The sequence below is a fragment of the Neovison vison genome, chromosome 1 (assembly GCF_020171115.1).
Source record: "Neovison vison isolate M4711 chromosome 1, ASM_NN_V1, whole genome shotgun sequence".
NCBI classification, from domain to species: domain Eukaryota; kingdom Metazoa; phylum Chordata; class Mammalia; order Carnivora; family Mustelidae; genus Neogale; species Neogale vison.
The window spans coordinates 282,989,297-283,013,878 of NC_058091.1; the positions used below are offsets into that span (position 1 = coordinate 282,989,297).

At 49.1% G+C, this 24,582-nt stretch overlaps 1 protein-coding gene across 1 annotated transcript; it reads right to left on the minus strand.

The window, feature by feature from the left end:
* Positions 1 to 3,673: 3,673 nt before the first annotated feature.
* Positions 3,674 to 20,800, minus strand: NIM1K (NIM1 serine/threonine protein kinase). Its single transcript, XM_044232348.1, has 3 exons — positions 20,509 to 20,800; positions 6,583 to 6,851; positions 3,674 to 4,537 (listed from the first exon to the last, which is right to left on the minus strand). Exons 1-3 carry the CDS (start codon positions 20,798 to 20,800, stop codon positions 3,788 to 3,790), a joined length of 1,311 nt encoding a protein of 436 aa, XP_044088283.1. The 3' UTR covers positions 3,674 to 3,787.
* Positions 20,801 to 24,582: the final 3,782 nt, after the last annotated feature.

Consider the following 24,582-nt stretch of genomic DNA (forward strand, 5'->3'; position numbering starts at 1 on the left):
CAGGACCTGAGCTGAAGGCAGCCGCTTAACTGACTGAGCCACCCAGGCCCCCGTATTCACTCATCATTCAGCAAACATTTGAAAACCTGATATAAGCAAGGCGCTCTGGATCAAAAGAGCTTTAAGACATACGGTTTTGCCTTCAAGGAGCTATTCATCTAGTACAGAAGAATTTATACTGAGAATTTATTATTCTTACACTTCAGACACAGACATTAGCTCCCAAATTGGGTAGTAAACATGTATAAACTTCGCCATGGGGCACCTGGGTGGCTCAGTGGGTTAAGTCTCTGCCTTCGGCTCGGGTCATGATCTCGGGGTCCTGGGATCAAGCCCCACATCGGGCTCTCTGCTCGGCAGGGAGCCTGCTTTCTCCTCTCTCTCTCTGCCTGCCTCTCTGCCTACTGGTGATCTCTGTCTGTCAAGTAAATAAATAGAATCTTTAAAAAATAAATAAATAAAAGATGGATTTATTTGAAAGGGAGAGCGAGCATGAGCAGGGGAGAAGGAGAGGGAGACTCTCAAGCAGAACCCAACTGAGCTTAGAGCCTGACCGGGGCTCGATCCCATGACTGCATGAGATGTTGACCTGAGCCGAAATCAAGCATTGGACACTCACCCAGCCAAGCACCTGGGGGACCCTAAGAGCCCCATGTTGCTGGTGCTCCCAGGGGTTTTAGAGTTTTTGCAGTGGCGGGAACACTGGACTAATTACCTCTAAGAACCCTATCCACTCTCAGGATTGTATGAATTAAGAATTAACCCTGATTATCTTCTAGCCCAGTTCACTTCATACCATCATGTCATGTGTAGATTCAATACTTAGTGATAATTTATTTCTAGGAGAGTCTGTCCCTCTGGGTCATTTAGAAAACGGGCTAGTGTTCTTTCTGTAAGGTCATTTTTGCAAATTCTTCCGTCCTAATTAATGTTTGTTGCAATTTGTGCTCTATTTGGGCACTTAATTTTTTTTTTAACATTTTGGCTTTTGTTTTTATGAATACTAATGAATAAGTTTAAGATTCACAGGAGATAAAACTCAAACAGATGCAAACAGCTGCTTTTGATACTCCTGTGACTCAATTGAAACACTTCATGTTTTGTCTCCTTGAAATGTCGTGAGAGAAACACTAAAGGGGTCAGTAAAGCACGGAACGTAACAAGATCTTTAAATAATTTAGAGCGAGGTAATCTTGACATAAAAATGAACACTTTCTTTAAAATTTCTAGCCACTACTTTTTTTTATTATTATTACTATGTTCAATTAGCCAACTTACAACATTCATCAGCTGAATGGGAAGAAATCTAGCAACTACTTTTAGTTAAACCCTGAGTTCTTCATTTTTTCCCCCTGATTGGTGGTCAGAGTAAATAGTTGACCTATGATTCCTCTCCCCGACAAAAAATTATTATAAAGGTAGTAATCGATCCTGAAAATTATGGATACCAATCCTCAGGAAGTTTATAGATCATCAGGGCTTCAGCTTTTAATAAGAAACAAGTTTTCATTTTAAATATTTAGAAGTAAAAAACAAGGAATTCATCTTTGTCCTATTTCATCATTGCATATGCACCTATAATTAAAAAGAGAATAACAATTTTGTTAGACTAATTTTGCAAAAGCATCCCCGTGCCTCCTTGCCTTCCAGATGCTGTTAAACTAGCACTTCCAACCCCATCTTAGCAAACTTTGTTGAACTTTGGGGCCTCATCTCGAGAGCTGCTTCCTCCTTGAAGGCTGACTGGACTGCCTTACTCTGCAGTGAGCACATTTCATCCTGTGTGTCAAATTTATTATTCAAATAGGCTTGCAACCTCCTAGGGTATCTGTTCTCTGCCTACTTCAAGTCAGTACCACACTCACCAAGGTTTACAGTGTTTTCATCTACCCTGTCTTCTCCATTCCTCACATGTGCCCAGTTCGTTCGTCCAGCCTTAGAGCCTTTGGTTTATGTATCCAAACCCCTGGGCCCCATATCAGATGCTCTTTGGCCTGCCCTCAGCTCCAGCCACAGGTCTAGCAACTGTTTCCATTCAGTCTTCGACCAGGATCTCCGAGAATACCCAGTACCTTCCTTTGGATTCCTGCTATATACCTTTCGCTGTACCTTCACTGCGAGATTCCCACAGAATCACTTGGTACAGTTTTCACAGCCTGGAAGTACAGTTCCCATGGAACTACCCTTAACCAATGGTGGACATTTGGCTGGCGGATAAGTGTTTCCTCCTTTCATCCCTTGGGTAGACAGTTCTGAGCAGCATTCTAGAAGGTTCCTCTTGGAGATCGACTACCGGTTGCCCATGGCCAATTTGGCAGTGAGTCCCTACATTGGCTTCCCTCTTTTCTGTAACTCCTGCACACCTGCATCCTGGGATCCTTTCCCAAATACGTCAGTTGCATGTAAGCTTTTGTCTCGGGCTTTTTTAAGAATCCAGGCCAAGACAATCGGTACCCAGAACAGCTCTACAGTGCAGATCCTCAGGATAGATTGGAGCTGGTTTACTCACCTGTCAAAGCAATCAGCGCCACTGCCATCTGTAGTCGGCAGAATGTTGTAGCTATTCGACACCAGCCCCCCCGCCCCCAGCCCTGCCATCCCTGAAGAGGACTACCTCTGGAACTTGTGACTACCTTACTTGGCAAAAGCAAATGTGATCAGAGGGAGATATGACTGTAGACCGAGGGCCAGAGAGATGCAACATTGCTGGCTTTGCAGAAGGAGGAGGGGGATCATGAGCCAAGGAACGTGGGCAGCCTCTAGAAGCACACACAGCGAGGAAATGGATTCTTCTCTAGATCCTGCAAAAAGGAACCCAGCCCTGATGCCACCTTGGTGTTAGCACCGGGGAGACCTGATATGGACTTGTTTCTACCTCAGAACTGTCAGATAGTAATTCGCGTTGCTTAAGCAGCGACACTCGTAGTAATTTGTTAACAACAGGACATAAGGGGCTGTTGCTGAGCAGACGCTGACTGGCCCCGGCGTGTGGGAACAGTATGATGGCCACCCAGACTCCTGTCTCGGTGCAGGCGGACGAGGGCTGACGGACTCTCCCAGCACCCGTGGCGCTTGACCAGCAGGGGCCCGTGAGAAAGACTGTGCTCTTGGCTAGTTTTTATTAACTGCTTGGGAAGCCTGGGGTAAAAATACAGGCCTAGGTCAGCCAACTCCCACCTCGAGGCCCACTGGGGCCGGGGTTGAGGAGAGCCTGACCTCCCGCAGCCCAGGGAAAAGTACCAGAAAGAGGCCTGGGGTCTAATCGGCTGAGCTGCAGATGGGATGAAACACTGTCCTGACAGTTCTTGATCAAAGTCAGAGCCTGAATAGGAACAGATTGGGACACTGGGGCCTAAGTTAGGAAGAACAGTGTAGATGCACCCGAACACGCTGACGACAAGGCCCTAACGTGGGGCTGGCAGGAGCGGCTGTCACTATCTCGCGCTGTACTTACATGGTTTTTCATCAGTGCCTTTGTCCAGCCCTGGAACATCCTGCACAGGGGAGCAAGGGCCCAGCCCGCCATTGCTCTCTCTTTCCTCCACACCAGGAAGAGTGCCTGGCCCACAGGAGGCGCTGCGTAAATATTTCTTGATTTAACAAATGAGTGACTGCTCGAGGTTAAGAACAAGAGAGCAAATCTAGACTTTGTTGGAAGGGGGGGAAATGCATATCTTAAATTTAAATTTATTTAAAAATTACAAAAATGTCTCCACCCAAGTTGTCCATGAAAAAATTTAAAAGCAGCAATAATGCTCTTGGATAATGACCAGCAGTTTAACGCAATTTATAAAATTGAACAAAATTTAGATGTGTGTCTTATGCCTCTATAGACACGGGACCCTTTCTTTAGGTCCCTTTCTTTAGGGTCCGGCAGCAGCATTATCGGGACGCTTTCCAAAGCCTTCTTCCTTTGCACTCTGTGCAGGACGATCCGGTAGACGCCCGTGATGGAGCTCCGGGCGTCTCTCCCTTGGTTGTTGCGGATGTGCTCTTCCGTAATACCCAAATGTTCTAGAGCGCTTTTGACCTCATTTTCTTCTTCTTTGAGAGTGCCGGTTTCAGACAGATGTTTGGGGTCCAGCTGGAAAGGCTCCAGAGGGGTGGGGTACGGCACCCCCTGCATCCACTCGTTGCTCATGATGGAGTCGATGCCGTGCCTGTCGGCGGGCACGGGCTGGAGGACCCCGCGGATGAGGCGGAGGCAGGGCGCGGACACGTGCGGGGGCACACTGTACGCGCCCTCCAGGATGCTCTTCTTCAGCTTGGCCACGGTCTCTGCCCGGAAGGGCATGGTGCCCGTCACCATGAAGTACAGCAGCACCCCCAGCGCCCAGATGTCCACGTAAACGCCCACGTAATGCTCGTCCCGGAAAAGCTCGGGCGCGGCGTAGGGGGGCGACCCGCAGAAGGTGTTGAGCATTTCGCCTTTTTTACTTACGGTGCTGAATCCAAAGTCACCCACCTTCACGCAGGTGTTATTGGCATAAAATACGTTTTCTGCCTTCAGGTCTCTATGAATAATTTGGTTCTCGTGCTGTGGAAGGAGACATGGGGAGAAGTCATGGTTTTCAAGGTAGAATACCAACACGAAAATAATAAAGGCCTCAGTTGCTCTGATGTTTCACTGTGGTGAGGTGATGATGTCAACTTAACTCAAACCTGTGAACCGCCCCCTCCACCCCGGCTGGCTGCCCGGTCCTGACCCTTAGCAAACATGACCCCCCCTGGAACAGACCAAAGCTTCTGTTCTTCCATGGGACAATGGCAGGAGTCTGTCCCACACATGGGACTTGGGAATTAGTGCCAGAAATGAGCCCGGATCTTTCAAAACTGCATGTTCTGAAACACAGTGAAACTAATCCTTCCTATTTGAGGCCATAAATCTTTTTTTTTTTCCTGGCTGAGCTGTCTCTTGAGGAGGGCCAACACCAAGATGGTTCAGAACCCTTGCTTCTTTGTGGGGGACCAAGGGGGCTCCTTTGTCTTTATCGAATTCAGTAGAAAGAAAGAAAGGCTATATTTGGCAAGGTTCTAGTAGCAGGTCCCACTGTGGGTGGCAAGCACATGCCCCACCCCCACTCTCATGTGCTGGATCCAGACAGACAACTTGGGACCCCTGACGTCCTTAGTCCCCAGGGCTCTTGGGAGATGGTTTAATGTTACTTTGCTGGGCTTCCTGGGGTAAGAATCCAGGCTTTGGAGCCCGGTGGCTTGGTTAATTCTGGGTTCAACAATACCGGCTGTGTAATATGCTTTTTTTCTCTGTAAAGTGAGACAGCGACAGCCGCCTGCACGAGTGCTGCACCTGAGGCGCTCAGCAAGGTCCTGGCACGGGGTCAGAACCCGGATCTACATCCATGATCCTCTCTTCCTCCCTCCAGAGACCAGGCAGCTGGGAGAAATGTCAGGACACAGAGCTACAGGGGACGCAGCCTGATTCTCTTTAGCTCTCCCACCCAATTTCCTTTCTACGGAGGATGTAGAAGACTCTTCCCATCTGTTCTATTGTTTGATGTGTGTCCTGCCCACTCCCTGGGCCTGGGAAAGTTCGCGGCAGCACAGGGCCACTTGAAGGCCACCCGTGGCACCGTGAGTCTGAAACACCCACCGCCGTTACAGTCGGGCTCTTCTCTCTTGCTCGTTTTTTCCCCTCCCCTTCTCTCTCCTGATGCCTATCTTGGGGCTCCAGGTCACTAATTTCCCTCTAGTGATTGGTTCAGGAAGTCTCTGGTCCCAGCCTCACCCCACAGAGCCCAGTCAGAGGAATGAACTAGAAACAGGTTCTCAGCTCACACAGTCCCCAGACAAATGTTTCTTTTCTACCATCTGGGTAAAGAGGACAGCTCAGACTTGTGGACTAACGGAGCCCTGGAGGTGGTGGTCAGGCCCATGCCTCCAGCTCCTCTGTGTGCGCACAATACGGCCAATGGCGGGGAGGGCAAGTGAGAACCAGTTCTTGGAGGAACTGGGGGGTGTGGTTTAGGAGTCCAGATTTACCTAAAGAAATAATCAGGGAACTAAGGTAAGAATGGCATCACCAAATGTTAAAAATCGGAAGAGCATGGAGGCAGCCAGAGCTGGAGGAACTCACCAAAGGCAGGAAGGATCTGCATGAGCTGATGGGAGACTGAAGAATATTCCAGAGAGAGGGAAAGCTGAGCAGAGACATGAAGGGTGGATGGTATTTGGAATGTGACATGGTTAGAGGGGACAGAGCGTCCTACACACACACAGACATGGAGACAGGGCCAAACAGCAGAGAGGAGCTGGCTCTCTGGCAGTGGAGGACAGGTGTGGAGAAATGGCGGTGGCCAGGGCCTGATGAGGGTCATCTCGTTACTGGGAGTGACTCCTGCCAACTGCCCCAGAAGCCAGGAGGCTGCCGTGTAACTGGAGATCTCTGGGTGTTGCTTCAGAGGCGTGTGTGATCTCATCCAGACTTTGGACTCTCACAGATGGGACGCCTGTCAGCCCTCACGGGACTAAAGCCTCCCTGGACGCCCCGAGGGTGGTGAACCAAAGCCCATGCTCCGCTGCGGGCAGTATGGGAGCGAGACTCCTCTCCTCACCCCCACTCACCATGTGCTTCACAGCAGACACAATCTGGGAGAAGATGAGCTTGCTTTCCGGCTCTGAGAGCTTCCCTTCGGTGCTAATTTTTCCAAAGAGTTCCCCACCCCCTGCATACTCCATGACCAAGTGGAGCTTGGATAGCGTCTCCACGACTTCGTACAGACGGATGATGTTGGGATGGTGCAGTTTTTCCATGCTGGAAATTTCACGGGATAGTAGCCTTTGGGTTTTCTGGTCTAGCTTGGTCTTGTCCAGGATCTTAATGGCCACCTTTTCTGGGAGAAAAAAAAAAAGTCAAAGGATGTGCCAGTGTTCATAGGCGCATAGAGATTTTTTGAATGGGGAGGGAGCTAGATTGGCCCCTTTATTTCACTAGACACAGAGGGTGAACAGCTGTTCCCAAGCTCACAGAGCTCTTCAGTGGTGATGACAGCCATTCTCGAGTTGACATCAGTCCTCGTCCCTTGGGTCAGGGTGAGTCTTCCACACACAGATTTTGATGCCAACTTCTGCCGTCCAAGGAAGTTTCAGTTGGATGATATTTACCTAATTTCCTGGATAAAGTGAAAGATTTTTGCTTAGCCCAGACAGGCTCTCCTGATCAGACCCAACCTATGTCCTCTGCCTCGCCAGGCATCACCCCTGTCCGCAGTTACCCCTGCCCCACACAGAACTGTAGTTCAACCATTACACAACCTCTGCTTGTTTCTGAAAAGGGACGGCAAATCGCAGTCTGGGACCTGTCCCCCATTTGGAACATTTCCTCTATCTGGCCAGCCACTCCTTCTCTGTGTTCTTTACGCAGGTAAGGCCTGATGAGCCTTGTGGGCTAGCCTCGGAACCAGCCTCTTCCAGGACATTCCGATGTCCGTGTGTTCTCTGTGTGATGATCTCAGCACACTAGCCTCTACACGTTGATTCCTTCTCTGTGTGTCCCTCCTACTCCTTCTCTCGTGGCTACATTTTATCTGACTTTGTTCATGCCAGGCACATAACATCACTGTGCAGTCCACACCGGCGCTCAGTATGTGCAGAGTCCCAGGAGGGCACGAGCCAGGATGTGGGATGGGTTGCCAGTCAGTTCGTTCCGGACTGTAATTTGCTATTACATATTGACAGTCCTCAGAATGGCTGCACATTTTGACCTGGCCATTTCACCTTTGGCAATTAATCTTTTTTTTTTTTAAGATTTTATTTATTTGACAGAGAGATCACAAGTAGGCAGAGAGGCAGGCAGATAGAGATGGGGAAGCAGGCTCCCCACTGAGCAGAGAACCCAACGTGGGGCTCCATCCCAGGACCCTGAGATCATGACCTGAGCTGAAGTCAGAGGCTTAACCCTCTGAGCCACCCAGGTGCCCCGACCTTTGGCAATTAATTTTAAAGAAATCATAATCGTCTGACATGTGTACAAGACTAGATGTGGAAGGAGACTTCTGTGATGTCAGAACAGCATCCAGCCAGAGAGAGGGTTAAAATGATGTCTGGTTCATCTGTCTCTGTAACAGTAACCGAGCACCTAGCCCATGATATGGATCCTTATTAAAATGAAGAGATGTTCAATCGAGAACAAGTGAGAAAAAATACACATATACATTTGCACACATATACACTTATACAAATTCAAAATACAAAAAGATCTGGCAAGTAATGCACCAAAATGTTTAGAACAGTTATTAATAATGGGATCATGGGTGGTTTTTAAAAAAAATTTTTTTGTGTATCTATATTCTCTAATTTTCCTACAATTAATTTGTACGATTAACATAAATCGTGTAATAGAAGTGGTCAATGTTTGAAAATGATGAATGTACCCCAAAGTAAAACAATTCATTTTTTGGTTCGAATTGGACCGGACTTTCTATTAGGTAAGGAAAGAAGGTTCCAGGAAAGTAAGAGAGAAAACAGGATTGCAGGGCTCCCTTTGACCCACTTGCAAAACAAGTGTTTTGAAACCGGAGCCCTGCTGATGCTGAAGGTAGGTTCGCTAGGGCTTCTGGAATGGAAAGGGGCAGGGTCCACTGGCGTCTGATGTGACCCCACTCACTCTGGTGGAGGCGACACTGGGGAAGAAGGCCATGAGCCGTAAGTGAGAGGAGACCCTTGGGGTTTGCATAACCTCCGCAGGCATCGAGTCCCAGGGACGGACTCCCACCAGCGAGCCTGGAGGGGCATGCCACGGGACCCCGGCTCGCGGCTTTTCTACCCTTCCGTTTTTAGGAGTAAGATTCACTCGAGCTGCTTCCCAGGAACAGGGGCTTTAGGTTTGGGCAGCGGATAGCTGAGCTGCTGTTGTACGGGCTGGAATAAAGAGCACCATCCTTGAATCTGGCAGACGGCCTGCAGAAGAGCCCGCCCCGCTCTCCCTTGATCCTGACCCCGACGTCTGCGAGAGCGCGCGTCCCCTCTGCGGCTTGGCCGGCGGCCACAGCCGGCCTCCCACATGCGGGCACCCAATGACCAGGTCATGGAGCGGTCAGGCTGCTGTCACAAACCTCCCTGGAGCACAAGCCTAGTCTTACTTCTGTTCAACGTTTGAGTGGCTGTTGGCAAGGCTGGCGTCCCAGGGTCTGTACTGGAGTAAGGCAGGAGAGGGACTGTGGGGGCCAGGGGGTTGGGGGGTGGAAAGTGGAGCTTCTTTACACTCCATGCCCTCCCCACCTGCTTCCTCCACTGTGTGTTAAATCAGATGCTTGCCATGCTTCATACCATGAAGGGATGATCGTAGAACCCACTGTAGAGGCCTGGGTCCTGGGAATGGTCATCAAATGGCAGAAACTGCCCTTCCAGGAAGAGTGAGGTCTCCACGTCCACTCCCCCGACGGGCAGTCAGTGAGCGCAGCGGAGCACCCGCGTGCACCAGGCAATGAGGAAGACACTGTTCCTACTCCAGTGAGGGACAAAGACTGATAAAAGCCCCTATTACAAGTGCAGCCCAAGTGAGGAAGGAGTACGCCTTTCCGGGAAAGGACCTTTGAGCTGTGGCTAAGAGGTGGGCCAGGCCTGGGCGAGGGATGACGTGTGTGTTCGAGGATGTGAGGGGAGCCCACTGTCCTGGACACAGAGAATGAGGGGAGTGGGCCCAAACCAGCCTTGTGTGGTCAGCAGCAGCGGAAAACCCAGGACCTTGGAGGCTTTTTCAAGAAAGGCAGACTATCTGGTGGACAGTGGCAGACAGTCTGCGGGTTTCAGGGAGAGTATGATCATCTCATTTCCAGGTCAGAATGAACACTCTGGCTGCACTGTGGGAAATGGGTAGAAGACCTAAGAGCAGCCTGGTGGTGATTATAGCGGTCCCACAGAGAGGACCCTCTTGGTGCAGGCACCGGAGCGAGAGAGAGAGAGAGAAGAAAGTAACCCTCTCTTTTTCCAAATCTAGTAGAGAGTCTGACACAGGTCCCATGTAGTGGGCAACACATTCCTTAAACTAGGACTTGCAAACTCCAGTATCTCGAGGGGACCAGGGTGGAGATAGGGTGGCACACTTACTGGAAGGCAATAGGGATTAGTGGGGGCTGTGGAGTGCTGAGGAGTACATGCCCCAGTGCAAACGCCACTCCAGACAGTTGTCCCTATTTAGAATAAAGACTCAGTGTTGTCAAATCTGAATTTTTTCAAGAGAAGCCAGACATCATTTTATGCAAATGTTCCAGTTGCTAAGTATCAGCAACAAATTCCCATTTTTAGACCTAGAGTGGACCAGCAAAATCTGTTTGTGGGACCAAAGGGAAAAGGGGAGAAAACAGATATCAGAACACAGAGTGCTGTGTAGAAAAGTTTGCCGTGAGAAGAGCTGAGAACTTCCTTCCAGACACTCAGCCAAGCTGAGCCAACCTCACCGTGAGAGTCTGGGAGAACAGAGATCAAACCTCCCTCTCCTTCCTTTGGTCCCCTGCAAGAGACCAAAGCCAACGGGCACCCAGAGAACGAAGGAGACTTGACACAGCCTGGGGCAGAGAGCAGAATGAGGGTGGAGAGTGGATCTGGGGAGGAGGTGGAAGGTAGCCCACACAGCAGGGTAACAGGGGACTGGTGTGAGAGGTAATGTGGGCATAAAGCAGCAGGCTGTGGCCCTAGTCTGGGGTCAGTGAAGACTCGTAGGCCTTTCTCTGGAATCTGTTAGCTAGAGGAAAGTAGAGGAGAGGTGGTAAGAGGAGGTTCTAATGGTAGGCACGTGTAGGAGAGATCTCGAACCAGGAAAGACCCTGATACCTTAGGGTATTGGTCTCTATAGCTTCTGATTGGCTTTATCAGTAAAACACCTTTGAGCACTACTCTAGTATATATATTTAGAAATTATATGCATGTACTAATACACACATTTTAAATACATATAAGCATAGATATTAAAAAGATAGAATGACAAACATAAATGGCAATTCTAATATTGTCTTTCGTCATCCAGTGACCCATGTTGGGCATCCCCTGGGGAATGCAGACCCTACTCTGGAGACCACTCAGGGTCACCAGTGACCCCCAAGTTGCTAAAACAGAAGGTCAGTTTTTAGGCTTTATCCCTCCCCCTTGAAACACTTCTTTATCACTTGGTTTCTAGGGCAACACACACTCCTGACATTTCTCCTAGCTCTCTTTTGTCTTTTTTTTTTTTTAATTTTATTTATTTATTTGAGAGAGAGAGACAGTGAGAGAACATGAGCGAGGAGAAGGTCAGAGAGCGAAGCAGACTCCCCATGGAGCTGGGAGCCCCATGTGGGACTCGATCCCGGGACTCCAGGATCACGCCCTGAGCCGAAGGCAGTCGTCCAACCAACTGAGCCACCCAGGCGTCCCTCTTTTGTCTTTTTATTACTGACGTTATATTGGTTTATGTTATAAATATGAATATGATGTTATATTAGTTAGGTGGATCCATAGTGGTTCGAGTCCCACACAAGACTTAGCGCTCACCGCCTTAAGGAGTCACCATTCGACGTTATTACAACATCACTCACTACATGCCCGTGCTGTGCTTTTCCTCTTCGTGTCTTATTGTATAACTGGAAGTCTGTACCTCTTAATCCTCTTTGCCTCTTTTGCCCATTCCCCACCCCCTTGCCTCTGGCAACCACCAGTCCATTCTCTGTATTATTTCATTTAGTTAATTTGTAAAGACTGATTTATTTATTTTGGAGAGAGAGAGAGCATGTGTGCAAGTGGGGGAAGGGGCAGAGGGAGAGGGAGAGAATCTCAAATAGACTCCCTGCTGACCGTGGAGCCCAATGTGGGACTTGACCTCACAGCCCTGAGATCATTAGCTTGAGCCAAATCCAGAGTCTGATGCTCAACCAACTGAGCTACCCAGGCATCCCGTATTCTCTGTAGTTAAGAATCTGTTTGTTTTGTTTTTAGATTCCACCTATCAGTGAAATCACATGGTATCTCCTGCTTCTCCTGCTTCCAAGTCTCACTGCAGTGTCCTTTCATTTCCATAGCCTCTGAATGTTGGCTACCTGAAGGTGTTGTCCTTGGACCTCTTCCCTGCAATCATTTCCAGATGTATAAACACATCTGCCTATATGATCTCTCCACTTAGTCATCTTAGTTTGGGTTCTGCCTCAAGCCTGAGGCAGGGATTCAGATGGACAAAAAAGGTAATCTGTGAAGTACAGGTAGAAGAACGAGGAACGGAGATGGAAAGGAAAGACGGCCAGTAAATGGTGTGTTACTAGGCAAGTTAGCAGTCACCCTACTAAGAGTTACATGCCTGAATACCACGAGAAGAGCTGGGGTATTTATAAATCAACTACTGCCAGTGATTGGTTGTCAGCTGCTCAGGGGGATATAAATTCCTGTTTATTTCTGGCCTCCCGTGCATGTGGGAAGAGCAGGCTCCAGCAGGAGAGAGCCCAGAGGCTAGGAGATGTTGAGATTGGCACGTGGAGGGGAGGGGGGGCAGGCTTGCACGCACTGATGTGGTAAGGTGTTAGGAGACATGGGGGAGGGAGGAGGCACCCTCGGCCGTCTGAGTGTAATAGATGTGCAACAAGCATGCACAACAGAACATGTTCAGTACCATGCTCCTGATCTCCCCCTGCCCCAAACCTGGCCCTCCCGGTGTCAGCAAGTAGACACTCTAGTCTTACACTTGACCAAACCACAAGTCTTTGAGTATCTGAGTCCTCTGCAACGTTCCGCTTTGAATTCATCCGCAGATCCTGTTGTCTGTCTCCACCTTCTAGACACAGCCGGAATCCGGCCGCTTCTCCGCACCCCGCTGCTACCTTCCTGCTCCGAGCCACCGTTCCCTCTTGCCTGGATGACAGCACTACACTCCTCACTGATCTCTCTCTTTCTACTTTGGCCCCTTGCAGTCTATTTTCAACCGAGCAGCCAAGGTGATCCTATTAAAGCATAAGCCAGATCGCATCAGGTCTCTGCTCCCTCAGAGGGCTCTGGTTTCATGCAGAGGAAAAGCCAGAGTCCTTCCTACGACATAATGACCCCACACGATCCGGTCACCGTTGCCGCCGGGCCTCATTCCCCTGGCCATTCCCAGAGTACCACAGGCGTCCTGCCTCCTCAGGCGTGCTGTCCCCTCCGGCTGACAACGCCCTCCCCCACATCAGTGGCCAGAGACCGTATTTCTTTCAGGTCAGTGATCGCCCCCTCAGTAAGGCTGTCCTGGCCAACTTACCTAAAATGTGGCCTCACTGTTCCTATCCTCCCCCTCGATTTCCCTCTTATCACTTGTCACTATGGAACAGAGTGAGTACTTTCCTGGCTTACCTTTGTCTGTCTCTCCCCATTGGAATATAAGCTCCATAGGACAGAGGTTGTTGTCTGATTTGTTCATCATTGTGCTCGCTTCGGCAGCACATATACTAAAATTGGAATGATTTGTTCATCATTGTACCCCCAGTCCCTAGAAGAGGACCTGTTACAGAGTAGGAGCTCAACAACTATTTGTCGAATGAATGCTTTCACCAGCCCCACAAGAACCAGGTGAGGAACATTATCACAGAGTAAACGCAGTTTGGCACTGAGCTTTATCATTTACCATTTTCTTTGTTCCAGGCACCTTCCATGTTCTCATGGACTCTTCATAGTCCTGATTTTTAATGGCCATATCACCTTCCATCCAGCGTATATGCCTTCATTTACCTGACCATTTTTGTGTTGTTGGATCACATCGGTGATTTCCAGTCCTTTGCACTAGAGATAACACTATAAGGAGCATTTTTGGGTTCCAGTATTTCTATTACTGGACTTATTTTTAGGATGGGTTCACCAAAGCCATTTTTAAAATGAGAAAACAAGCTTTACTTGCTGTTTTAATGAAGGTTGTTCAAGAGGAGATATTACTTCTTTTAAGGCTGTGGGCCTTCTCTATGAAGCTTGACTCAAGACTGCGTTAATCTCTAGTCCTCTCTGCCAAGAAGGGACCACAGAGAGGACCTACCAGAGGACACTGCTATGCATTGCTTCCTCGAAAATCTCTTCTCTGCCACTGCTGGGTTTTTATGAGACATTCTACACTAATTTAATTCACTAAATACTTGTTGAATAGTTATTATTTATAACTACTGGGGAGAAACTCTAAGGATCAAAATGCTTCAATGACACCAAGGAGCCTATAACTGGAAGACCCAAGATCTTCACTAGTCCCTGAATTTGTTAAGCCCCAAATCTTTATTTCCTATTCATACTTTCTTTGGAGCTCCAAGCTAGCTGTTGGACTCCATGTCAGTGCCATTTTTACTCTCAAATCCCGTTTCTTCTCCTATAGTCACTCTTCACTGCTGAGTCATTAAAGCTGCAAACCTGGGGGTCACCTCCAGAACCTTCTCTCTTTTCCTGCTCTCACCCATGCAACTCACCACAGGGTGTTCCAGTATCCTGAAATATTTCTCAAGTGCTTCCCTTTCCCTCCATCCTTTCTGTCACTTCTTCGCTTTGTTTTTAAAATTTTTTGTGAGGTGGACAAAGCCTTTTTTTTTTTTTTTTAAAGATTTACTTATTTTAGAAAGAGAGTGAGAGAGATCGGGGGAGGGCCAGAGGGAGAGAGACTCTCGGGCAGACTTCCCGCTGACCATGTGTTGAGCCCAACACAGGGCTCAATCCCACGACCCCAAGATCATAACCTGAACTGAAAGCAAGAGTCAGACGTTCCGCCAGCTGAATCACCATGGTGCTCCTCTGTCACTTCTTTAGTTGAGATGGACATCGTCATTCATCTGAACCATCAGACTAATATTTTTTTCTGTCACACTCCAATTTGCTTTCCTCACTGAAAACCAATCCTATTAACCACCCGTATGAATTTCTTGCTTACAGTTCCTCAGTGGCTTCCCCATACCTAAATGACAAACCCCAAATGTGCAAGACTCTCCAGGGTCTAGTCCCTGCCGGCCTCACGCTCTGGGTCTTGCTTGCTTTATTCCTTTTAAACCTCCAATGGCTCCCCTCCCTGGCTCATAAGTCCTTGCCCTTCATAAACCTCAAGGCCTACTGCGAGCCCGTCCTGCTCAGGACCCTCTCCTGCTGCCCTCGGGCGCACGGAGCACACCCTTTGGCTTTACCCTGTGGCAGCTCCTACAATTACAGCCCGTCTCCATGACCTACCTCGAGTTCCTAACAGGCTAGAACTCTATCTTACTCATCTCCCTAAGGCCCAAAACAAAATATGGGCCCAGGAGAGTTTATTATATTTTTAAAAAGGAAGGGTTGGGGGGGTATGAATGAACAGATGAATAAGTCAATTGAGAGGAAAGAAGGGTTCTAGAAATGTGAGACCAGACTGACGAACAGAAGACCAGGGAAGAGGAGGTCAGGAAGGGCAGCGACAGAGAAAGGGACAGGCACCCGTGGCCTCATTTACTTTTGTTTGTGTCAACAGATGGAAAATAAAATATTCAGAAGCCGAGTGCATCATCTCGTTTGAGAAATTTCTAATCAGCTTAAAAGGGGACTCCTAGCTGCCCTATCGGCTTGCCAGGCCCAGGGAAATCTGAGCTGTTAGCTATAAAAATAAACTCCAGCCAACAGGGGCCTCTCCTGGAGCCTTCTTCCGAGAGATCCATCCAGAACAGCTGGGACCCTTAAAAACTACCATCCTAGGGGGGGCACCTGGGTGGCTCAGTGGGTTAAGCCTCTGCCTTTGGCTGAGGTCATGATCTCAAGGTCCTGAGATCGAGTCCCGCATTGGGCTCTCTGTTCGGTGGGGAGATTGCTTCCCCCTCTCTCTCTGCCTGCCTCTCTGCCTACTTGTGATCTCTCTCTCTCTCTATCTCTCTGTCAAATAAATAAATAAAATCTTTAAAAGAACAACAACAAAAACCTCCGTCCTAGGAGCTGCTCCCAGCACCCAAACCCTCTGCTTTCCTGAGACCCCCCTCCACTGTCTCATCTAGGTTGCTGACACTTCCTAGAAAACCTGATGACAATTCTGGGCCAGCTGGCTTTGTATGAGGACCACATTCATACAATCACTGTCCATGTGACATGGTCTGATGGGGCCGGGCAGTGGGACAGCTGTTTGAAATGCCCAGCGTGGCTTTCTAAGCTGCTCACTAAGCCGCTTCCATCTCTCCTCTTTCAGAAATGAAGATTTTGGGGACGCCTGGGTGCATCAGTTGGTTAAGCAGCTGCCTTCGGCTCAGGTCATGATCCCAGCGTGCTGGGATCGAGTCCCACATCGGGCTCCTTGCTCGGCAGGGAGCCTGCTTCTCCCTCTGCCTCTGCCTGCCTCTCTGTCTGCCTGTGCTCACTCTCATTCTCTCTCTCTCTGACAAATAAATAAAATAAATAAAATCTTAAAAAAAAAAAAAAAGAAATGAAGATTTTGGAGTCATGGGGCATCTGTCTTTCCATTCCAGTCAGCTCAAGGTGGCCAAATGTTCCCCCCGCCTCCTTCTCTCAGGCCATCTCCCAGTCCAAGACTCCATCTCCCAGTACCTGAGCCCCCTTTCTCTTGCCTGAGCCCTCACACCCCTTGGCATATGGGCTCCCCATCCCAACTCCCTTCTCAGCTGCTTTCATTGTCACCTTCCTGCTGCTTCCTAACTAGGGGCCTCACCGGAGGCAGAACCGCAGAAGAAAGGTGGGTGCATCTCTAGGACCAGGCCTTTACAAGATGGGCCTACAGGGGAGGCCCACGAGTCATTTTTCAGTTGCTCAGTGACCTGTCTTTACATTATCTGTTGCTTAAACTGTCTCGTTAAGTCAATTTTCCTACTGCCTGGGCTTTGGGCCTTCCTCCCCTCTTTTGCACATATGCCCCATAGCCGGAGGGTGACAGCGAACCTCTGACCCGCGGGCTCGCTGGGGCAGCTCGGCGGTGCGGAGCACACGTGGGGGAGGCCACTGACGCGCCCAGCTTGCACAGCCGGAAAAGGCCATGTTCTCTGGAACTCAAGGAGCCACGACTCAGTTTCGCAAGGCCGCCACCGGGAAGCCTGTGGCGTTCGAGCAGGCAATGGTTACTTAAATCCCATTTCCGCTGCGGGTCTCTTCTGCCCTCCTCACCGAGCAGCCTGGCTCCAGGCTCACACTTTCTGGCTCCTGGCTCGGGCTGATTTCTCGCCTCCGCGGTTATTGCCCCCATGGCGGATGTGTCCCTCGGTTTGCCGCGCCCTCTACTACCCTCGCCTCCCGGGACTCCGGTCAGGACCTTAGACTCTGCCGACGTGGTCATGGGGTCATGGGACTCGCCACCTAGAGGCTGCCGCTGACGTGACGAGGGCGTGCCCTTGCACCCAGGGGCGGCCTGGCGTCCGCTGGGTGGGGAGCAACGGCGTTCCGGATCCGCTGTGAGCGGCACAGGACGAGGCTGGCACTGCGGAGACGGGTCGTAACGCGGGAGACCGAGCCGACGTGGGATCAGCAACAGCCACTCCCGGCCAGGAGTCTTCTGAGAGCTACGCGGAGAAAGCCGCTCTGCGGAACCAAGTCTGAAGCTGGAACACTTTCATCAAGGGAAGTAGAAATGAAAAACCGTGAGGCCCGGAGAAAGGAGGGGTGGAGGGAGTAAGAGCTTGCAACTTGCTCAGCTTTTCCGCTGTGGGCGCACGGAACTCCCCGGTGATGCCCCCCTTTCCACGTGCGCGAATGTGAGTGCGCTTCTGTTCCACGAACCAGGGATGTGTGACTCAGCAGGCCCAAAGAACCTAGACTTTCTGAAATCAGACTAATATTAGCATTTAATGAATACTTACCGGGTGCTCTGTCTAAGGTACAGGGTAGATATTCAATATGTCACATGTTGAAGTTTTACTCATGAAGACACTGAAGCACAGAATGATACAGTCACTTGTTCAATGTTATGCAGTGAGAGATAAAAAAAGAATGGGAGGGGCGCCTGGGTGGCTCAGTGGGTTAAAGCCTCTGCCTTCGGCTCAGGTCATGATCCCAGCGTCCTGGGATCCAGTCCCGCATCAGGCTCTCTTCTCAGTGGGGAACCTGCTTCCCTTCCTCCCTCTCTGCCTGTCTCTCTACTTGTGATCTCTGTCAAATAAATAAATAAAAATCTTTATTTAAAAAAAAAAAAAAAGAATGGGAATTCCACCCAAGTCTCACAGATTCCAAAGCTAGTAACTTCCCACAGTATTTCGTGGGTGCCCTTCTGCTACTTAAAGACGCAGCTGTCACTGAGGCACTGAGCAGGGAGACAGACTGGCAGGAAGGAGGCTGCAAGACGGACTCAGGCTACTTCCGCAAAACAGGGGTCCAGAGGAGGTCACTGCTTCCCGGAGGGGAGCCTGTAACACTTGTGGGGTGCGGAAAGATTTCGTGCAGGGAACCCGCCTTAGCCAGCCCTGAATCACTGCCTAAAAACACCATTCCTGTTAGAGTTAGTCTTTAATTCTCCTCAGTAACACAAATAGAAAGTCTCAGATGGGCTATTGGCGTGGTTTACTTTCTACTACTTGGCGATTTTCCCTGAAAACTTCTTGAAAGTTGCTCACCGTCAAAGTTCTCACCATACACAAAAAAATCCTAACTCTGTGAGGTGACAGATGTTTGAAGCAACTTCATTGCAAGAATCATTTTGCAACATATACAGATATAAAATCACTATGATGTATATCTTAGCTTGCCCAGTGTTATATGTCAATTATGTCTCAATAAAACCGAGAAAATACATAAATAATAGAATGTTTACATTTGTTTGCATAGTACCTATTTTTACCATTACCTTCTACTCAGAACAAACGACATTGGTTTTTCATTATATAAATAATATTACATTTCTTTTTGAAATAAGTTTATTTGAATAAAAATATTGAGTTGTACCCATGATGGCTACTATGTGCCATGTACTTTATAGATGTTGTTTCTGATTTTCCCAACAATTTTAAGAATCATTCTCTCTATTTTATGGCTGAGGCTACTAGGGACCAAAGAGGAAGTGCCTAGTAAGGGACTGAAGCAGGATCTAAAACAAATTTGCCCGGTTCTGAGGTGCCTAGTCCCTCCACTTCCCCCACAATGTCTTCTTGCCACTGGAATCCAAAACCTGAACCCACACTCGGGAAATGGCTCCAAGTTGGCCACAGCCGGCGGGCTTCGCTCGGATTTCTGCCTCACGGCCTGTCTGCTGCACTGGACGCGCTCCTCTCCCGGTTTGCCTTCACCCACCTTCTCCTCTCCCCTTCCTGATCATGTCTCCTGCCTCAACTTCTGGCCTCTCTCTCCCCGTGCCTTAGCCTCGTCTCTCATTCTTGCTCCAGACCACGGGTCCCAATCAGATTCTCGTTACAGCACTAGATCTGCTTCTGCGGGTCAAGTCAGACAGTCCCCGGCTGCATTCTGTACGTGAGGAAGCACAGGCTCCCAGAAGTACTGGCATTTACCAGGGCAAGTCGGGAGAGTAGCCGAGACATGAGGACGTGGGGACCCAGACACTTGGTCTCCGAGCAAGACGGAAGGAGACTTGGAGCCCCAGTGACGTGGGAACACATGTGCACACGTATGTGTATGTATGTGCGGGTGTTTTTACCTAGGGGCCAAATATAGGGATGGGATTGGGGGTCAGAGAAAAAGAAAACCAAAGACAACTCTAATGTAAGAAAAGAGGCGCCTGGAGATACGGTAGTAGGCTGGGGCCAAGGTGAGAAAATGTCGGTACAGAACTCGCGGGGACAGTGTGGAGTCCGTGGGCTTTAGGAAGTTGGTAAATTATACCAAGTTGCAAGTGTACTTTTCCTGCCTTCCAACTCCCTTATGAGCATCTCCAGGCTTCAGCTAAGTTTCAGGTGACACGGAGAAGTGCCCACACTGGCTGGGCTCAGCCAGCAAAGGGCTCCTGGGCTCTCTGCATAGTTCCTCCCTGAGGCCAGAGTGGCGGGCACTGCTGGTCTGGGGTCCAGAGTGTCCGGAGCCAAGCCATAGTGAGGGGTACAGAGTAGATGGGAGCAGAGAAGGTCCTGAGATCCAAAGCCTTTCCTCCAGATGTAATAGAAGTAGCAGCCTTGGGGAAGGAGGGGAGCCTGAACCCTCCTACTCACGGCCAGTGGGGACCTGGGAGGTCTCCTGTGTCATCCTGTCCACACACACACACACACACACTCTCTCACTCGGGTTATAAATAAGGACTTGGAAGATGAACTTTCCGGGAACCAAGCCACACCCACCCCACTGCTCCAAGGCCTGCCTGGAGAGGACAGAGTCCCCTCACATGAAATGAGTTCATCCATGTGGCACGGTGAAAGAGTTTTTAGAGGCAAAATCTTTCAAGATCGAACTGCCAAAGCAATATTTAACTTCTTTTGATCTCAGTTTCCCTATCTGTAAATGGAAATAAAAATACTGACCTCACAGTGTTCCTGTGAAAATCAACTGAGGAAATAATGGGAGGTGTGAGGGGACAACACTTGCGACCCTCAGGGCCTCGGTGATGTCCCTTCAGCCGCTGCCCTGGCCCTGGCCTCCGAGCCCCTGCCCCAGACGAGCTCCCGGTACCAGGGGAGAGGATCCTGGAAGGGCAGATCCTACCTTTGGTTAGGGAGTGAATCCCCAGCTTGACTTGGGAGAAGTTCCCGCTTCCAATCTCCCCTCGGATTCGGTAGAAGCCAATCCGTTTCCCCAGCGTGATCTCCCTCAGCACCTTCTCATCTTGGGACATGTCCTGCATCAGCTTCTCAAAGGGCGTCAGCTGGCGGGGCTGCCCGTCCTCCTCGTCCTTGCTGCGCTCCGCCTGGCAGCCGCTTTCCACGCTCTCCCGCCGATCCCACCTGGCGTAGTGGGGGGTCCCCAGGCCGCCTCCATGCGCGTACACTGCGGTCATCGTCCACCACAGGCTCGCATCTCCGTCTCGGCCGAGAGGCTCCGGAGGAAGGCCGGTGAGGAGCGGCGCCAGGGCCAAGGCGGTGGGCGAGGGGAGTTGGGGCCGGTCAGAGCCTCGCGTCGGTGACGGCCGGTCTGCAGAGCACGCAGTCCCCTTCGAGGCTTCAGGGAGACGAGGGCGGAGGCGGACAGGCCGGCAGAGCCTGCCCCGCCAAGCCGAGAGCTGCCCCCCTCACTGCGGACATCCCACCCCTTCCTTCACGGTGCACGGCCCAGCTCTCGCCGTCCGGCGGGCACACATCCAGTCACCATAACCGCTTTCCTGTCTGGGCTCCAGGAACCTTCCAGCGGCCCATGCGGTCTGATGCTCTGTGGTAGGTGCCCGCACCCGAGACAAAGGCTCCAGTTTGCTATTTCCTTTGACGGCCCGAGAATCTTCCACTCTGGTGTGTAAGGGCCCCTCGGAGGCCCCCAGGTCCCTGCTGCTGGCCTTCAGCTCCGACCCCCTTCATTTTGCACCTCTCCTGCTGGAGAGTTGCAGGGCCCCCAGGGACCCAATGATCTGAACCCCGGGAAAGAAGAAACTTGCAAATCAGCCTTCTGGTCACACGGGCTGCCGGAGAAGGATTAAGTCCCTGCAACGTCACTTTAGCCGGCCTTTATTTAGATGAGCCTTCCTCTAAGCCGCGAGCTGTCTCAAAAATTTGGCAGGGGCTGATTCATCCTGAAAACAGAGAATAAGAAAATTTACTTGCCTGTGCTAATGTACTGTACAGGATTTATAATGAACATGAAGCTGCCTTATAAGCATTGATCTAAAAAAAAACCACTACACAAATTACAGTTATGACTCTCGGTAGTAAATGTTTGATTATGTATGATTTACTAAGAAGAAAATGTACACACACACACACACATACACACACACTCCCTCAAGCTACATTTTAGAAAAGCCTTCACAGCCTGTAAATATTTTTGGCAAAACTATTTTTCTGTTTCTTGACATTTAGGAAAATTTGCATGTTGCCTTGAATTGCTTTAAAGCCAGACGTTTAAAATAATGATATAGCACTAATGATGATCAAGATTTCCTATTAATACCAGTTTTCAAAAATTCTTACACTGATTTAAACAACAATGTGTGTGTTATATTTCCTGTTACCCTGTATGTTTTTGTATAGATTTTCCTAGATTGGTTGCTCCCACTCTCTTTACTTGCCATTTTATGACAAAGGCTGATTTTTCTCCCAGACTTATTTTCTGGGGATTTCTGATCAGGTTTTAACCTCCAGGCCTGAGAACTCATTCTGAAGGTGCAGAAATGGGGGGTAGTGTTGCTGGAAGATAGAAGCTTATGGCATCCTCGGTGAAGAAATCCTGTCCAGCAGGAACATCGTCATGACTCTCCTGCATCCTCCAGGAAGAAATGATCTCTTTCCCACCACACTCTGTGCATTTTCCAAAATGTCTTATCTCCATGAAGTGGGCACAGGGTATAACTCATCTGTATGTCTTGCTTCCCTCCTCTCTCCTTCAGCATGTCCTACATAAAGAAAGTGTGTTGAGCTTGATTTTTGGACTGGAGCATGGAACTAAAAACCCAAGAAAACATGAGATTGCCATGGAAATGTAAATTTTGAATTCTGTTTGATGATATCACATTATTACAATTAAGTACAGAGTTTCTTATATTATTATTGTGGTTTAATAGGGGGTTGCCAAATAAAGATAAAGACAGGAAAGAGTAAACTGCCACCCAGCTCCGTTCCTTTTTTGGGACAGGGTTTGGGAAAGCTAGAAGAAGAGTAAGGAAGAAAGTTTTAAAAGGGACCAGGTATTAGCAACTACACACACATCTCTAGGTTAGAGTTTGATTAGGATGTCTTAAAAGATGTTCTCAAGATAAAAGATCCTTAATTAAGTTAAGGAAAATCTACTCATTGGTTCTTAAGCTTTCTGGGGTCACATGCTCCTTTGAAATTCTCACAGAATCTATGACCCCGTCCCTTAGAAGTTAAAAGCATGAGCATATAATTTGCATCCAATTTTAAGGGGTTACCAGACCCTCTGAAACCCATCCTCGGATTAAGAATCTCTAGGAAGATCAAGCAGCCCTGGATCTCCTCAGATCCCCGGTGGACAGTTTCCACACAGATGAGAAGCGGAGTGACACTCATTATAATTCTGACATTATAAGTCTGCGGCTTTACCTGTATAGAGAGAGCAAGGATTTTAGACAGGAGCCAGTACTTTAACATCCTCGTGCTCCAGCAGGCTCTGTGAAGAACTTCTTGGGTCTGAGTCCTTCCTGGGCATCTCTGAGAGCACCTCACGGCCATGCTGTCTCTGCCGCTCGCCTACCTGAGCCCCCGCCGATGAGTACCTGCGTGGCAAGGACCTGAGCCTTATTCTAGCTCCCAGAGCTCAGCCCATTCCCTGCCACTTAGCTGATAAATGTCCGACGAAGAAAGACGAATTAACTTACCAATTTATTGGTAATTTATTGACTGTTACGTTTGGGTATGATTTAGTAGAGGTAAATGTTTTTAGTTATAAGCAAATCCCGCTGTCCCAACATTAACTTGAGTGTCTCAGAAATCTTATTTCAGTCCATATTTCCGAGGCCAGAGATCCCCTCTGCTGGCTGTTGGGATTCCTGGCCTCACCTTCTTGGGTAGGTGAAAGCTTAGTCAGAATTCCACCATCCGACAGCAAATTGTTAGGGGGCTGCTTAGAAAAGCAAAACTCCCCCATTTTTGCTCCTTCCAAAGGATCAGCTCTCCCCAGTCATCCACGCCTCACTCATGCCTCCTGGAACCTGTTCTCTGACTCCCCATGCTTGGTCAGGTCTTCTCTGCTTTCCTGGAACCTGCCCCCAACCCCAACCCCCTGCCCTGTGCTCCTGATGTGGGCTCTGTTGCTTCAACTCTGTTCAGGCCTGGGATTTACAGTTGGGTTTTAGACTGGATACCCTGATTAACTTCAGGCACCCCCAGGAATTCCTCTTCTCTCCTCCTAATTTGACATAGAGAGTCAAGCACAATTGTCAGGCGTCAGGCTTTATCTTGCATTACATACCTTCTACCTACAACTTAAATTTCTTGCATGATGGCCTTGAAACCAATTGTCTTGCCTTAATAGCTAGGGAGATAGTTAATCTTCTGTTTTAATCAGATAAAGAAGTTTTTACGATTTTGAAAATGTTGCGATGGGTTTGTATTGAGGATGAATGGCGACTTGTTGAAACAGGCAGCAAGCCAACTTGAAAATAGTTGAGCCCTTAACTCATCCTACTCCCAGATAAATTACAAATAGGTCATTGCGTAAATGTAAAACAAATGAAACCAGAAAATACTAGAAAAAATTAAAAAAAATTTTTTTAGAGATTTTATTTATTGGACAGAGAGAGAGAGAGCCAGAGAGCATAAGCAGGGGGAATGGCAGAGGGAGGGGATAAGCAGGCTCCACACTGAGCAGGGACCCTGATGCAGGCAGAGCTCGATCCCAGGCTCCTGGGATCATGACCTGAGCTGAAGGCAGATGCTTAACTGACTGAGCCATTCAGGCGCCCCACCCCCAAAATTTTTTTATGATCTCAGAGAAGGCCAGAAAAGAAAACATTAAATTTGACTACATAAATTGATAACTTTGTTTGCTGAAAGGTGTCATAAAGAAATTATTATTACTTTTTTAAGTAGGCTCCACACCCAGTGTGGAGCCCAGTGAGGGACTTGAACTCATGGCCCTGAGATCAAGACCTGGGCTGAGATCAAGAGTAGGACA

Bases quoted from the DNA above. Each gene is read 5' to 3' on its own strand.
- NIM1K (XM_044232348.1), bottom strand. From the start codon at position 20,800: ATGACCGCAGTGTACGCGCATGGAGGCGGCCTGGGGACCCCCCACTAC. The intron at 6,852-20,508 runs GTAGGATCTGCC...TTTTTCTCCCAG, and splicing joins GATTCACTCCCTAACCAAAG to AAAAGGTGGCCATTAAGATC. The intron at 4,538-6,582 runs GTGAGTGGGGGT...CTCCTTCCACAG, and splicing joins TGTCTGCTGTGAAGCACATG to CACGAGAACCAAATTATTCA.